Source organism: Salvelinus fontinalis, chromosome 6 (genome assembly GCF_029448725.1).
Source record: "Salvelinus fontinalis isolate EN_2023a chromosome 6, ASM2944872v1, whole genome shotgun sequence".
Lineage (NCBI taxonomy): Eukaryota > Metazoa > Chordata > Actinopteri > Salmoniformes > Salmonidae > Salvelinus > Salvelinus fontinalis.
In genome coordinates, this window is record NC_074670.1 from 83,491,212 (window position 1) to 83,507,334 (window position 16,123).

The 16,123-nt window shown below is 51.2% G+C and overlaps 2 protein-coding genes across 5 annotated transcripts in view; one reads left to right on the forward strand and one right to left on the reverse strand.

Annotated features, from left to right (window-relative positions):
• The window catches only part of LOC129858538 (catenin alpha-1-like), a 295,543-nt gene that overhangs the window by 154,530 nt on the left and 124,890 nt on the right, over positions 1 to 16,123 (reverse strand). The window contains exon 1 of one of the 3 annotated variants that reach the window (XM_055927846.1): positions 1,666 to 1,879. The exons of the other annotated variants lie outside the window; for them this stretch is intronic. The gene's annotated coding sequence lies outside the window, so the exon portion shown is untranslated. Of the gene's footprint in view, positions 1 to 1,665; positions 1,880 to 16,123 lie in introns of those variants that run through there. 3 annotated transcript variants of the gene reach the window in all.
• On the forward strand, positions 151 to 10,460 carry LOC129858539 (leucine-rich repeat transmembrane neuronal protein 2-like). 2 transcript variants are annotated; one of them, XR_008760057.1, is made up of 3 exons: positions 151 to 1,254; positions 2,099 to 4,177; positions 8,438 to 10,460. XR_008760057.1 is itself a non-coding variant. In XM_055927847.1 (2 exons), exons 1-2 carry the CDS (start codon positions 1,251 to 1,253, stop codon positions 3,754 to 3,756), a joined length of 1,662 nt encoding a protein of 553 aa, XP_055783822.1. In that variant the 5' UTR covers positions 151 to 1,250; the 3' UTR covers positions 3,757 to 4,478. The 2 variants fall into 2 exon arrangements, 1 of the variants encoding a protein (XP_055783822.1); XM_055927847.1 differs by lacking the exon at positions 8,438 to 10,460 and having other exon boundaries at positions 2,099 to 4,478.

Here is a 16,123-nt window from a genome sequence, read left to right on the forward strand (position 1 = left end):
TTAAATGAAAGCAGTGCCCCCTGGATAGATGGGAATGATGTATTACACCCCTCCCTCCAATCAGACTATAGCATACCCACCTCCTGCTCAGTTTAACCAAGGAAGCTTTGCAGCATATTTCTACTGCTCTACCCCCTCCCTCGTTCACTCCCTCTCTCCCTTCTCCAGGAGTCCAGAGATTCATAAGAGCCATTCGTTTAATAATTCTATGTAGTTTATGTCTAGCGTGTGTAGTACACACACACACACACACAAACAGGCAAGGCTCAGATTTAGTTAGTCCTGGTTGGTTCCAACAGGAAGCTGCCGCAACACGTTGGAGTTATCAATATTCTGTTGGTGACGAGTCAGAGGAAACGAGGGAAGACGAGAAGGGGGGAAAAAAGACGTGGAGAGGGAGGAGGAACGAGGCTCGAACACTGTGCGCAAGTGTGCAAGGCAGAAAAGCAAGCGAGTGAGCGAGCAAGCGAGAGAGAGAGAGAGAGAGAAACAGCACTGATGATCGACGCCAGGCTGCCACCACTCTGTAGTGGTGAGTGGCTGCAACAAAAGCACAGAATAACATCCCTGGCTTTTCGCTCGTCTTTTCTCTCTGCCACTGGCTGCCTGCGTCGTTAGCCGGCTGCTCGGAACGCCCAGAGCCTATAGGAGAAGAGCAGCACGCTGATCGCTGCAGTAGGCTGTGTTGCCACCACGGACCGACTAACCCAACGGCTCTCTGCCTGACATCAACAAGTTAGGGACTGGACGGTTAAGGGAAGGAGAGGACCCACCCCCAACTAAGAGGGGCACCATTTGATCCTCAATTAACCAATTGAGCTGACATCATTGCAGTGGAAGACGAAAGAGAACGAAGGGAACAAAAAATAAAAAAGGAGGGGGGGGGTGAAACAGCAGCGAGCGGCTGCATTCCCAGGGCGCTTTGGATGCAAATCAAAAAAAAAAAATAACTATTGATAAAATAAAAATGCACCTTTTTTTGCTAATGTGGGATTAAAACTACATAAGGAAAGAGGACAAATAGAAAGCGACAACATCGACATGGGATTTGTGATTTTGTTTCAATTGGGAGGGCTCCAGAGCGTCGCTGCCACTTTCTTATTTCAGGAAGAGAAGAGCCCGGTTCCTTTTGTGATTTCTACTCAAAAGGGCTTTTCTTTCCTCCCTTTGGATTTGTGTTCCTTCTGGCTGCTTCGGGAGTCCGCTGTAGAAAAGGACAGTTGAATGCAGCCTCCGACGTGCACAAAAGAATGGGTAAGTTATCCTCTTTTATCCAGAGAGCCTGGACCTGAATAGAAAACAGAGTGGAAGGGGGGGGGGGGGGGGGGGGCTGAAGGCTAATAGGGGTATTCAAGGCTTGTCTACTTCCTTCCAATGTCATCCTCCTCTTCTCTCTCTACTCCATTTTCCTTTGGGTGGGGGGGGGGGGGGGGGGGCAAGTCGTGATTTCTGATTACATTAAAAGACCAACTGACGTGTTGTATAACAGCGCAAAAAATATATATATACACACACACATTGGTATGACAAATCCTTCAAAAGCAAATTCTTAAAGAATGTTGAGTCAGTTGAACCAAAATAAAATAAATCTACGGAATCAAAACTGATTCTAGAAGCAGAGAGACGAGGAAAGAACATTCATTTAAAAAAGATAAAAAAAATAACCTGCAGATCTTTGTGGGATCATAACCCATTACGACAAGTCAGCGCAAAAGGGAGGAAAACGAGCTGAAGGGAGGGCGAGAAAAAGTCCTCCACATCGCTGCTTCATGTATTAATACAGGAGCTTCACATGTAACAGAATCCTCTCAGGCAGGTTACGCTTCATCTCCCTCCCTTCCTTCCTTGCCCACCGTCAAAGTAAACTCTGAACACTTATGTACACAGCAGTGATGCTACGCGGTCGATGATATGTGAAATTCAGGAATAGTGGGGGGGGGGGGGAAGGGGGTTGGAGAGAGAGCAAGAGAAAGATGAGAGGGAGAGAGAACAGGATAAAAAAATAAAAACAGTTACCACAAGTCAGCAGTATGTGCGCTGCAGAGATTAGCTTTCGCTCCCATTGGTTGATTTTATTATCTTTAAACCCCCCCCCCAGGTTTCCATTCAAGGTGGCCATTGGTGGGACCTGCACCAGCGGCATTGTGCCTGTGTGTGATCAGCATGCTGCTGTGCCTGCTGTCTCCTGCGTCATGCACAACCTGCCCCCAGAAATGCCGCTGCGAGGACCAGCAGTTCTACTGCGACACTCAGGGGCTGGAGGCACCCCCGGATGGCGTTGACCGGGGGGCTCTGGGGTTGTCGCTCCGCCACAACAGCATCGCTGAACTGAGCCCGGACCAGTTCTATGGCTTCTCCCAGCTCACCTGGCTTCACCTGGACCACAACCAGGTCACCGCGGTGCAGGAGGACGCCTTCCAGGGTCTCTATAAACTCAAAGACCTCAACCTGAGCTCCAACCGGATCACAACGCTACCAAACACAACCTTCATCCACCTCATCAACCTACAGATCCTGGACCTGTCCTTCAACCTGATGACTGCGCTGGAGCCTGAGCTGTTCCATGGCCTTCGCAAACTGCAGATCCTCCACCTGCGCTCCAACTCGCTGCGCACCACCCCCGTCCGGGCCTTCTGGGACTGCCGCAGCCTTGAGTACCTGGGTCTGTCCAATAACCGGCTGCGGAGCCTGGCCCGGAACGGCTTCGCTGGCCTCATTAAGCTCAGAGAACTCCACTTGGAACACAACCAGCTGACTAAGATCAACCTGGCTCACTTCCCCCGCCTGGTGGCTTTGCAATTCCTTTACCTGCAGTGGAACAAGATCTCCAACCTGACCTGCGGTATGGAGTGGACCTGGACCACGCTGGAGAAGATGGACCTCACGGGGAACGAGATCCGGGTGCTGACCCCGGACGTGTTCGAGACGCTGCCCAACCTGAAGATCCTCCTACTGGATAACAACAAGCTAGGCAGCATGGACCCTCTGGTCTTGGATATGTGGCGGTCTCTAGGTACCGTGGGGCTCTCCAGCAACCTTTGGGATTGTACCAAACGTATCTGCTCCCTGGCCACTTGGCTCAGCACCTTCAAGGGGAGGTGGGAACACTCCATCCTGTGTCACACCCCCGAGTACGCCCAGGGCGAGGAGATACTGGACGCCGTTTATGGATTCCAACTTTGTCTGAATTTTACAGCGGCGCCACCTGTCGTCATGACCACAAGCACTTTGTCAATGGTCACGGACACGCCAACAGGCACGACGGCGGAGGTCACAAGCTTCCTATTCGGAGTAATGAAGCAGACACCCACGCAGAACTTCTATGGGGATTTTGGGCGCTTTACGACCGTAACGACAACGACCGCCGCGCCGCGCACCGCCCTGGCAACCACAGTGGAGGGCGGGAGTGGAGCGGTGGGACCCCCGGAGGACTTCTCGGAGACGGACAACACGGTCCTAACCCAGAGGGTGATCATTGGAACGATGGTCCTTCTGTTTACCTTCTTCCTCGTCATTTTCGTTGTGTTCATCTCACGGAAGTGCTGCCCTCCTACCATGCGCAGGATACGCCAGTGCACGGCCATGCAGAACCGCCGCCAGATGAGGACCCAGCAGCGGCAGCAAATGGCGGACCTGGCCACGCAGGTACCCTATAACGAGTACGAGCCCAGCCACGAGGAGGGAGCGCTGGTTATCATCAACGGCTACGGGCAGTGCAAGTGTCAACAGCTGCCTTACAAAGAGTGTGAAGTGTAAACTATGTATTCCTCCTGCAGCAGCATATGGGCTGTTTACCATTCTGACCATTTCAAACAATACAGGGTTTGTTTTTTGCTTCCCCCCCCCAGTTTATACAACAAAAAAAGCAAACTTTCTACTCGCTAGCTCTGAGAAATCAATGCGATAAGTACATTGAGTGGGAGAGTTGATGACTGGTGGGTGGAACGGAGAGTGAAGAGACTGATGATGAGGATGCAGTAGGAATAGTCACATTTATTTTTATATGAATGGAAGATTGTCCATATCAAGCTGTGGGCAATCGGTCTCCACAGGGAAAAAAAAAACACGGTAGACAGGTTTGTCACCACATTACTATCAGTCACTATGTTCCACAGCACAGAGGAGATGAAATCTTTAGCCAAGATGTCTGGAGACTAATCCCTCTTACTACGAGACGGTAAGGCTACAGATACATGGTCTGTATCATTTCCAAGGGGAATCAGTGTGGGACATTTGATTATGACGACAGATTATTATATTTTTTTTTTAAAGATGCACGGTAGCCACAGTCTGTCACCATCACAATCACTTGTTGGTACAGTAGTGAGTATATAAAAGGGGTTGGTTATTAAATTAAAAGCTTTTTTAATTCACATTTGTTCATTTTTTGGGGTAAATTACTATGAATATTGAATAAATGTTTATTTATGTCACAATCTGAATTAAATCTCCAACAGAAAATGGAATCTAAAACATTACTTGGTTGCTATTTATGTTCCATATAACGTGCATTTCCTCCCTCTGGATCCAAATAGGATCTATCAACTCTGGTCCGTGAACACCCATTAGCCTTTTTGTCTTAATTTGATTCGCTTAAGTCCGTTGCCTAGCCATTAAATGTAAAAGCTTAGCCCTGTACGTGGGAAGGTTCACGTCCAGTATTGCCCCACTACCTGCTTAGCCAAACCGTCTACAGTATCTATGACATCAATCAATCAAGTTTATTTTATTAAGCCCTTCGTACATCAGCTAATATCTCGAAGTGCTGTACAGAGACCCAGCATAAAACCCCAAAAAGCAAGCAATGCAGGTGTAGAAGCACGGTGGCTAGGAAAAACTCCCTAGAAAGGCCAAAACCTAGGAAGAAACCTAGAGAGGAACCAGGCTATGAGGGGTGGCCAGTCCTCTTCTGGCTGTGCCGGGTGGACATGTGGAGATGCATCAGACCACGTAAACACTTCACCATCACTGTAGTGTTAAAGAGATTAGTGTAACAACCAGTCACTGAAAGTCACCCGCAGCTTAACCCTTTTCTACTGCGATGTACACCAGGAGCCAAACAGACACACACACAAGGTAGATGTTTTTGGAGAGGTAGTATCAGATATCTAGCTAGTACAGAGAGAGATTAATGACGAACAATGAAAAAACCCATTCTGCTCTGCAGTCTCTCTCCCTCCTTATGCTGAAAATACATTTGTCCCAGGAGGAGTCCCAGTCGTATTAGAGCTCCCAGCTAGCCAGCCTCCATGGAACAGCACAGACCCTAATCAGCTCTGACAGCGTCAACATTGAACCAATTAAGGACAGGCAAAAATAATCTAATATTCTGTCTCCCACACCAGTGATCCAAGCAAAGATGTAGCTTGCTACTGCTGCCAGTCAGTCGGCCACTCAAAAAACACAGTTGGTACAAACATACATCATCCTTCACTCAACACGGCCAACTAGGGCATTTATCTCCATACCGCGAATCCTACTCGTGAGAGACTGTCAGGCTGACATTTCCCTTTGGAAAGAGAAGGGGAGGAAACAGGCAGAAAGGAAAAGAGAGAAGGGGAAACCAGGCAGAAAGGAGAGAAGGGAAAACCAGGCAGAAAGGAGAGAAGGGAAAACCAGGCAGAAAGGAGAGAAGGGAAAACCAGGCAGAAAGGAGAGAAGGGAAAACCAGGCAGAAAGGAGAGAAGAGGAAAACCAGGCAGAAAGGAGAGAAGAGGAAAACCAGGCAGAAAGGAGAGAAGAGGAAAACCAGGCAGAAAGGAGGGGGGGAAACAGGCAGAAAGGAGAGAAGGGGAAACCAGGCAGAAAGGAGGGGGGGAACAGGCAGAAAGGAGGGGGGGAAACAGGCAGAAAGGAGAGAAGGGGAAACCAGGCAGAAAGGAGGGGGGGAAACAGGCAGAAAGGAGGGGGGGAAAACAGGCAGAAAGGAGGGGGGGAAAACAGGCAGAAAGGAGGGGGGGAAAACAGGCAGAAAGGAGGGGGGAAAACAGGCAGAAAGGAGGGGGGGAACAGGCAGAAAGGAGGGGGGGAACAGGCAGAAAGGAGGGGGGGAAACAGGCAGAAGGAGGGGGGGAAACAGGCAGAAGGAGGGGGGGGAAACAGGCAGAAAGGAGGGGGGGAACAGGCAGAAGGAGGGGGGGAACAGGCAGAAGGAGGGGGGGAACAGGCAGAAAGGAGGGGGGGAAAACAGGCAGAAAGGAGGGGGGGAAACAGGCAGAAAGGAGGGGGGGAAACAGGCAGAAAGGAGGGGGGGAAACAGGCAGAAAGGAGGGGGGAACAAACAGGCAGAAAGACAAAAAAATGGAGGGGTAACTACTAAACAAAAAGAAACAGAGGGGTCCCGTTGACTGTAGATAATTACCATGCACAGCAACATAGGATTTTACAAGAGGGTTAAGGCTCGGGGCTAAGGCTAAGGCTCGGGGCTAAGGCTAAGGCTCGGGGCTAAGGCTCGGGCTCGGGGCTAAGGCTCGGGGCTAAGGCTCGGGGCTAAGGCTCGGGGCTAAGGCTCGGGGCTAAGGCTCGGGGCTAAGGCTCGGGGCTAAGGCTCGGGGCTAAGGCTCGGGGCTAAGGCTCGGGGCTAAGGCTCGGGGCTAAGGCTCGGGGCTAAGGCTCGGGGCTAAGGCTCGGGGCTAAGGCTCGGGGCTCGGGGCTAAGGCTCGGGGCTCGGGGCTAAGGCTCGGGGCTCGGGGCTAAGGCTCGGGGCTCGGGGCTAAGGCTCGGGGCTAAGGCTCGGGGCTCGGGGCTAAGGCTCGGGGCTCGGGGCTAAGGCTCGGGGCTCGGGGCTAAGGCTCGGGGCTAAGGCTCGGGGCTCGGGGCTAAGGCTCGGGGCTAAGGCTCGGGGCTCGGGGCTAAGGCTCGGGGCTCGGGGCTAAGGCTCGGGGCTCGGGGCTAAGGCTCGGGGTTCGGGGCTAAGGCTCGGGGTTCGGGGCTAAGGCTCGGGGCTCGGGGCTAAGGCTCGGGGCTCGGGGCTAAGGCTCGGGGCTAAGGCTCGGGGCTCGGGGCTAAGGCTCGGGGCTCGGGGCTAAGGCTCGGGGCTAAGGCTCGGGGCTCGGGGCTAAGGCTCGGGGCTCGGGGCTAAGGCTCGGGGCTCGGGGCTAAGGCTCGGGCTCGGGGCTAAGGCTCGGGCTCGGGGCTAAGGCTCAGGCTCGGGACTAAGTTTCAGGCTCAGGGATGAGGCTCAGGCTCGGGGCTAAGGCTCAGGCTCGGGACTAAGGCTCAGGCTCGGGACTAAGGCTCAGGCTCGGGACTAAGGCTCAGGCTCGGGACTAAGGCTCAGGCTCGGGACTAAGGCTCAGGCTCGGGACTAAGGCTCAGGCTCGGGACTAAGGCTCAGGCTCGGGACTAAGGCTCAGGCTCGGGACTAAGGCTCAGGGCTAAGGCTCAGGCTCGGGGCTAAGGCTCAGGCTCGGGGCTAAGGCTCAGGCTCGGGGCTAAGGCTCAGGCTCGGGGCTAAGGCTCAGGCTCGGGGCTAAGGCTCAGGCTCGGGGCTAAGGCTCAGGCTCGGGGCTAAGGCTCAGGCTCGGGGCTAAGGCTCAGGCTCGGGGCTAAGGCTCAGGCTCGGGGCTAAGGCTCAGGCTCAGGGCTAAGGCTCAGGGCTAAGGCTCAGGGCTAAGGCTCAGGGCTAAGGCTCAGGGCTAAGGCTCAGGGCTAAGGCTCAGGGCTAAGGCTCAGGGCTAAGGCTCAGGGCTAAGGCTCAGGGCTAAGGCTCAGGGCTAAGGCTCAGGGCTAAGGCTCAGGGCTAAGGCTCAGGCTTGGGGCTCAGGGCTAAGGCTCAGACTTGGGGCTCAGGGCTAAGGCTCAGACTTGGGGCTCAGGCTTGGGGCTCAGGCTTGGGGCTCAGGCTTGGGGCTCAGGCTCGGGGCTCAGGGCTCAGGCTCAGGGCTAAGGCTCAGGGCTAAGGCTCAGGGCTAAGGCTCAGGGCTAAGGCTCAGGGCTAAGGCTCAGGCTCAAGGATAAGGCAGAGGAGGTTGAGAGGCAGGTTAAGGACACATTGGTATGCAGCACAGAGAGGATATGTATTAACATCAGACTAAAGCAGCCGCCACTGCAGCAACCCTCTCTCCCCCTCCATCTGCAGGTCTTTTTGTGCTCTGTTTGGAAGGTAGGGGGCAGGGAGAGAGAGGAAAGGAGAATGAGGAGGAGGAGAGAGAGGTGGGGGGAGGAGGGGTAGCGAGGATAGACTGGCAACCAGGTGGTCATGCTTATAAAAAGGAATGAGCATTCTTCAGTACAGGTCATGTTATTCTATGGGGTTAAGAAACTGAGGGGAGTGGGGAGGGGGGGAAGCAGTGCCTCCAAAACTGCACCCTATCCCCTACACAGTGCACCAATTTAGACCAGTGCCCTATGGGTTCTGGTTAAAGTAGTGCACTATATAGGATAGTGTGTCATTTGGGACAAATCCCAGAATGACAAAATGGTGTCATCCCCTTAGGGCTGGGACAACAACTAGGAGAGAGGACAACAACGAGGAGAGAGGATAACGTCCCCTTAGGGCTGGGACAACAACGAGGAGAGAAGATAACGTCCCCTTAGGGCTGGGACAACAACGAGGAGAGAAGATAACGTCCCCTTAGGGCTGGGACAACAACGAGGAGAGAAGATAACGTCCCCTTAGGGCTGGGACAACAACGAGGAGAGAAGATAACGTCCCCTTAGGGCTGGGACAACAACGAGGAGAGAAGATAACGTCCCCTTAGGGCTGGGACAACAACGAGGAGAGAAGATAACCACCCCTTAGGGCTGGGACAACAACGAGGAGAGAAGATAACCACCCCTTAGGGCTGGGACAACAACGAGGAGAGAAGATAACGTCCCCTTAGGGCTGGGACAACAACGAGGAGAGAAGATAACGTCCCCTTAGGGCTGGGACAACAACGAGGAGAGAAGATAACGTCCCCTTAGGGCTGGGACAACAACGAGGAGAGAAGATAACGTCCCCTTAGGGCTGGGACAACAACGAGGAGAGAGGATAACGTCCCCTTAGGGCTGGGACAACAACGAGGAGAGAGGATAATGTCCCCTTAGGGCTGGGACAACAACGAGGAGAGAAGATAACGTCCCCTTAGGGCTGGGACAACAACGAGGAGAGAAGATAACGTCCCCTTAGGGCTGGGACAACAACGAGGAGAGAAGATAACGTCCCCTTAGGGCTGGGACAACAACGAGGAGAGAAGATAACGTCCCCTTAGGGCTGGGACAACAACGAGGAGAGAAGATAACGTCCCCTTAGGGCTGGGACAACAACGAGGAGAGAAGATAACGTCCCCTTAGGGCTGGGACAACAACGAGGAGAGAGGATAACGTCCCCTTAGGGCTGGGACAACAACGAGGAGAGAGGATAATGTCCCCTTAGGGCTGGGACAACAACGAGGAGAGAAGATAACGTCCCCTTAGGGCTGGGACAACAACGAGGAGAGAAGATAACGTCCCCTTAGGGCTGGGACAACAACGAGGAGAGAAGATAACGTCCCCTTAGGGCTGGGACAACAACGAGGAGAGAGGGGAGTAAAACATCACCTTGGCAATGTCACCTCCTAGAAAAACTCAAATCAAAACAAAAATAAAGCAAGCGGGAGAAAGTTAAGTATGAAAGGAATTGGCACTGGCTCAGACTCCCCGTTTGTCATGCAGATTTTAGCCAAGTTCTATTAGATAAGAGAAAGGGTGTTTTTGAAGTCCTCCATCTACAAAGATGTGGAAATGCTTTAGAATAGACAGAGAGAGACTCTTGATTGAAGTGACTGGGGTGGGATAGGAGGAGAGGAAGGATGGCCCCCAAGAGGGCGCTATGAAGTGTCATCGGTGTTGAAACAGACTTCTGACGGAGCCAAGCTAATAGGCAAACCCAAGGATTTTTCAAAAGCAGTGCATAATAAAGGCAATAATTTGCCATTTGGGATGCAGTTCTATACGCTGTCAGTGACGTGGGTCTCCCTAGGAGTCCTATACGCTGTCAACAGTGACGTGGGTCTCCCTAGGAGTCCTATACGCTGTCAACAGTGACGTGGGTCTCCCTAGGAGTCCTATACACTGTCAACAGTGACGTGGGTCTCCCTAGGAGTCCTATACGCTGTCAGTGACCTGGTCTCCCTAGGAGTCCTATACGCTGTCAACAGTGACCTGGTCTCCCTAGGAGTCCTATACGCTGTCAACAGTGACGTGGGTCTCCCTAGGAGTCCTATACGCTGTCAACAGTGCCGTGGGTCTCCCTAGGAGTCCTATACGCTGTCAAGTGACCTGGTCTCACTAGGAGTCCTATACGCTGTCAACAGTGACGTGGGTCTCCCTAGGAGTCCTATACGCTGTCAACAGTGACGTGGGTCTCCCTAGGAGACCTATATGCTGTCAACAGTGACGAGGTCTCCCTAGGAGTCCTATACGCTGTCAACAGTGACCTGGTCTCACTAGGAGTCCTATACGCTGTCAACAGTGACGTGGGTCTCCCTAGGAGTCCTATACGCTGTCAACAGTGACGAGGTCTCCCTAGGAGTCCTATACGCTGTCAACAGTGACGTGGTCTCACTAGGAGTCCTATACGCTGTCAACAGTGACCTGGTCTCCCTAGGAGTCCTATACGCTGTCAACAGTGACGTGGGTCTCCCTAGGAGTCCTATACGCTGTCAACAGTGACGTGGTCTCCCTAGGAGTCCTATACGCTGTCAACAGTGACGTGGGTCTCCCTAGGAGTCCTATACGCTGTCAACAGTGACGTGGGTCTCCCTAGGAGTCCTATACGCTGTCAACAGTGACGTGGGTCTCCCTAGGAGTCCTATACGCTGTCAACAGTGACCTAGTCTCACTAGGAGTCCTATACGCTGTCAACAGTGACGTGGGTCTCCCTAGGAGTCCTATACGCTGTCAACAGTGACGTGGGTCTCCCTAGGAGTCCTATACGCTGTCAACAGTGACGTGGGTCTCCCTAGGAGACCTATACGCTGTCAACAGTGACGTGGTCTCCCTAGGAGTCCTATACGCTGTCAACAGTGACGTGGTCTCACTAGGAGTCCTATACGCTGTCAACAGTGACGTGGGTCTCCCTAGGAGACCTATACGCTGTCAACAGTGACGTGGTCTCACTAGGAGTCCTATACGCTGTCAACAGTGACGTGGTCTCCCTAGGAGTCCTATACGCTGTCAACAGTGACGTGGTCTCCCTAGGAGTCCTATACGCTGTCAACAGTGACGAGGTCTCCCTAGGAGTCCTATACGCTGTCAACAGTGACGTGGTCTCCCTAGGAGTCCTATACGCTGTCAACACTGACGAGGGTCTCCCTAGGAGTCCTATACGCTGTCAACAGTGACGTGGGTTTCCCTAGGAGTCCTATACGCTGTCAACAGTGACGTGGGTCTCCCTAGGAGTCCTATACGCTGTCAACAGTGACGTGGTCTCACTAGGAGTCCTATACGCTGTCAACAGTGACGTGGTCTCCCTAGGAGTCCTATACAGTGACGTGGTCTCCCTAGGAGTCCTATACGCTGTCAACAGTGACGTGGTCTCACTAGGAGTCCTATACGCTGTCAACAGTGACGTGGTCTCACTAGGAGTCCTATACGCTGTCAACAGTGACGTGGTCTCACTAGGAGTCCTATACGCTGTCAACAGTGACGTGGGTCTCCCTAGGAGTCCCATACGCTGTCAACAGTGACGTGGTCTCCCTAGGAGTCCTATACAGTGACGTGGTCTCCCTAGGAGTCCTATACGCTGTCAACAGTGACCTGGTCTCACTAGGAGTCCCATACGCTGTCAACAGTGACGTGGTCTCACTAGGAGTCCCATACGCTGTCAACAGTGACGTGGTCTCACTAGGAGTCCTATACGCTGTCAACAGTGACGTGGTCTCACTAGGAGTCCTATTTGCTGTCAACAGTGACGTGGTCTCCCTAGGAGACCTATACGCTGTCAACAGTGACGTGGTCTCACTAGGAGTCCTATACGCTGTCAACAGTGACGTGGTCTCACTAGGAGTCCTATACGCTGTCAACAGTGACGTGGTCTCACTAGGAGTCCTATTTGCTGTCAACGTACGAGCAGAGCAGAGCCGAGCAGGAGGCAGCAGGTGTTCCAACCATCCATCCACACAGCAGAATACTGTTTCAGTCAGTCACACAACTCAAATGGTTTGAGTCGTTGTCCCATTGTAGTTTGTTCCAAACTAAGCCATGCCATGCATTCCCATTTTGATGTCTCTGGGGAAAAAAAACTAATTTTTGGATTTACATTTTTTCTATCAAGGCTAAGAACCGCTTTACTGTCGTCCCAAATTACCCGCATGTTCCAAGAAACCAGTCGGAGCTGACTTCAGTCTGAATGTCATTCAGAGAATAACAGAAGCCTTATTTCTAAATGAATGGCCCACGGATAGACAGGATGGACCAGAGAGACAGTGTATAGTAGTATATTTTTTAGGGGAGGGAAAGGAAGTGTTGGTAAACATTTGACATCACTTAAAGATTACAGCTTGTAAAATGGTGACTAAAAAGCCACAATTTGTAGAAATGTGCATCCGTTTTTCCGACTGTCAAATATTTTATTTTGGGGAGGGGGCTGTTTTCTTGTCATACTCTGAAGCCTTGCTCTCACTCCCCCTAGACCCTTCCTGATGACCTCTGTGCCAAATCAATGCTTGTCTTCGCTCCCCTTTTGTATTGTAATATGTACAATTTCATATCTGTAAAGTGGATAAGATGTGGCAAAACTGAAAAAAAATATCTTTTTTTTCCTTCCTTAAAACATATATTTTTAAATAAAAATGGTTACAATTAATTTCTTCGGTCTGATTTCCCGGCCCACCATGAGAACTGGTTTTAAATAAGTGATGCTTATTACATGACATTGTCCCTCTTCAAACTGTCTGTCTGTCTTGGTGATGCTTAAATCATCAAAGCAGGATTCAACCCCAACCAAGAGTTGGCATGGTGATCTAGTCCAACCGAATCCTCCAATCATATCACGCCATGTTGATCTAGTCCAACAGAATCCTCCAATCATATCACGCCATGTTGATCTAGTCCAACAGAATCCTCCAATCATATCACGCCATGTTGATCTAGTCCAACAGAATCCTCCAATCATATCACGCCATGGTGATCTAGTCCAAAAGAATCCTCCAATCATATCACGCCATGTTGATCTAGTCCAACAGAATCCTCCAATCATATCACGCCATGTTGATCTAGTCCAACAGAATCCTCCAATCATATCACGCCATGTTGATCTAGTCCAACAGAATCCTCCAATCATATCACGCCATGTTGATCTAGTCCAACAGAATCCTCCAATCATATCACGCCATGTTGATCTAGTCCAACAGAATCCTCCAATCATATCACGCCATGGTGATCTAGTCCAAAAGAATCCTCCAATCATATCACGCCATGTTGATCTAGTCCAACAGAATCCTCCAATCATATCACGCCATGTTGATCTAGTCCAACAGAATCCTCCAATCATATCACGCCATGTTGATCTAGTCCAACAGAATCCTCCAATCATATCACGCCATGGTGATCTAGTCCAACAGAATCCTCCAATCATATCACGCCATGTTGATCTAGTCCAACAGAATCCTCCAATCATATCACGCCATGGTGATCTAGTCCAAAAGAATGCTCCAATCATATCACGCCATGTTGATCTAGTCCAACAGAATCCTCCAATCATATCACGCCATGTTGATCTAGTCCAAAAGAATCCTCCAATCATATCACGCCATGGTGATCTAGTCCAACAGAATGCTCCAATCATATCACGCCATGTTGATCTAGTCCAACAGAATCCTCCAATCATATCACGCCATGTTGATCTAGTCCAACAGAATCCTCCAATCATATCACGCCATGGTGATCTAGTCCAACAGAATCCTCCAATCATATCACGCCATGGTGATCTAGTCCAACAGAATCCTCTATTACATTGTACTCTTCATCTTGTCCTGCAGGCTAAATATGTCGTAAAACGGAGACGATGCCTTTCTGTTTATTAGACAACGGCCATTAGAATGATTTCTATGTATTCTACAACAGGTGGTGACATTACAGTAGAGGGTTTGTTATGAGAGAACAGATATTACCGCAGGGTAAAGAGGTTAGATATCATTCCATGTCCAAAATGGCACCCTTGTTCCCCTCTATAGTGAACTAAATCCAATAGGGCTCTGGTCAAAAGTAGTGCACTATATGAAAAATAGGGTGCCATTTGGAAGGCAATCCCCAAGATTACATGCAGCTCGATTAACTCCCGTCAAAACGGACGGGACATTTTGTGAGAGTCTTCTCCAGTCAAGCAGTTACAACAACCACCATAAACACACAACGAATGAAACTGGTTGAAAGCGATTATTTAAAACAAAAACAGAGAATGACGAGGAAAGACTAAAAGTACCTCAAGAGTTTAGCTGGAGGCTGAACGTGTCCCATTTTATTTGGTACATTATTTTCTGTTAAGCGTAACTTCTTTCCCCTTCTTTTTGTTCTGCTTGTTATTGTGAAAGAGGGTATTTGCGTCCCTGTTCGGTTACGATGCAGGGCTCTGGAACATGCTACTGATTGTAGTGTAGCTGTTATATCGTTGGTAGATTTCAGGAGGACAGGGGATTGGGTGAGGCAGCATGACACTGATGTAAAGAAGATGACAACGGTTGTGTCCTAAATGCCTGCCTATACTCTTATCCCTTTATAATGCATTACTTCACCAGGGCCATAGTCCTCCGGTCTAAAGCAGTGCACTATATAGGGAATAGGGTGACAACCTTAACCTACAAGACAGCGTAAAGTCAGACTTAGCTAGCTAACCTACAAAACAGGTTAAAGTCAGACTTAGCAAGCTAACCTACACGGTAGGTGTGTGCAACGAACACACATAACAGCACAGCAGCCAAGGTGAACAATCTCTATGGCTAATGTACCACATCCACCCTTCATGACAGACAAGGACAAAGGTAACTACTGAGTAATGCAATCCTGTTCCTTCAGACAGAGAGTCAGGCAGGGGGCAGAGCGTCAGGCGGGGGGCAGAGCGTCAGGCGGGGGGCAGAGCGTCAGGCGGGGGGCAGAGCGTCAGGCGGGGGGCAGAGCGTCAGGCGGGGGGCAGAGCGTCAGGCGGGGGGCAGAGCGTCAGGCGGGGGGCAGAGCGTCAGGCGGGGGGCAGAGCGTCAGGCGGGGGGCAGAGCGTCAGGCGGGGGGCAGAGCGTCAGGCGGGGGGCAGAGCGTCAGGCGGGGGGCAGAGCGTCAGGCGGGGCAGAGCGTCAGGCGGGGCAGAGCGTCAGGCGGGGCAGAGCGTCAGGCGGGGCAGAGCGTCAGGCGGGGCAGAGCGTCAGGCGGGGCAGAGCGTCAGGCGGGGCAGAGCGTCAGGCGGGGCAGAGCGTCAGGCGGGGCAGAGAGTCAGGCGGGGCAGAGAGTAAGGCAGGGGACAGAGTCAGCCTGCCGGTAGGAACATGGCACTACTCCCACAGTACTGAGTCATAAGGACTACCCAACAGCATTTCATTTAGACATTACTGTTTCAAAAGAGTCCATTGTGTGTTTATTGAAGCGGAGTAGTAGCAAGGCTAGAGCAAGAGAATTCATGATTGGTTGGTTCTAGCAGTGACCATGGTCAGCGGTGACCTAAAGTATGTGATCAGAGGCACTGCCTACAGGCCTTTTATCTGGGGAGGAGGAGGAGAGGGGGGGGGGGGAGACTTGGGCTGAATATGACAATGATTTATGGGTGAAGTGGTGCTTCTCGGACCAACTGTGACTCAAGTCCATCTCAGCGGCCACTAGTATTTTATTTGTATTTAAACTTTATTTAACTAGGCAAGTCGGTAGCTGGGGAGCTATTGGCTCACGGAGGACGGCTTTGTCACTCTGCACTGCTGGACTTCCTCTTCAGATTCACCAAAACAAGCAACTAACTCAAAAAAGGTCACGTTTTAATTTGGTGTTGCCCCGTGTGTCAGGGGTTGGCCCATTTGGACAAAATGTTAAAAAGGAGAGAGAGAAAAACTCTGGACGGAGATGGATTTCTCGACCAGAGGCATCCAAGAGGATTATACAGTTCAGAGAGGGTTGAGGACTGATGGGATCTTTATCTTTAAAACATTTGTCCAGTTCTGGGTTGTCAGCAAGCATCTTTCCA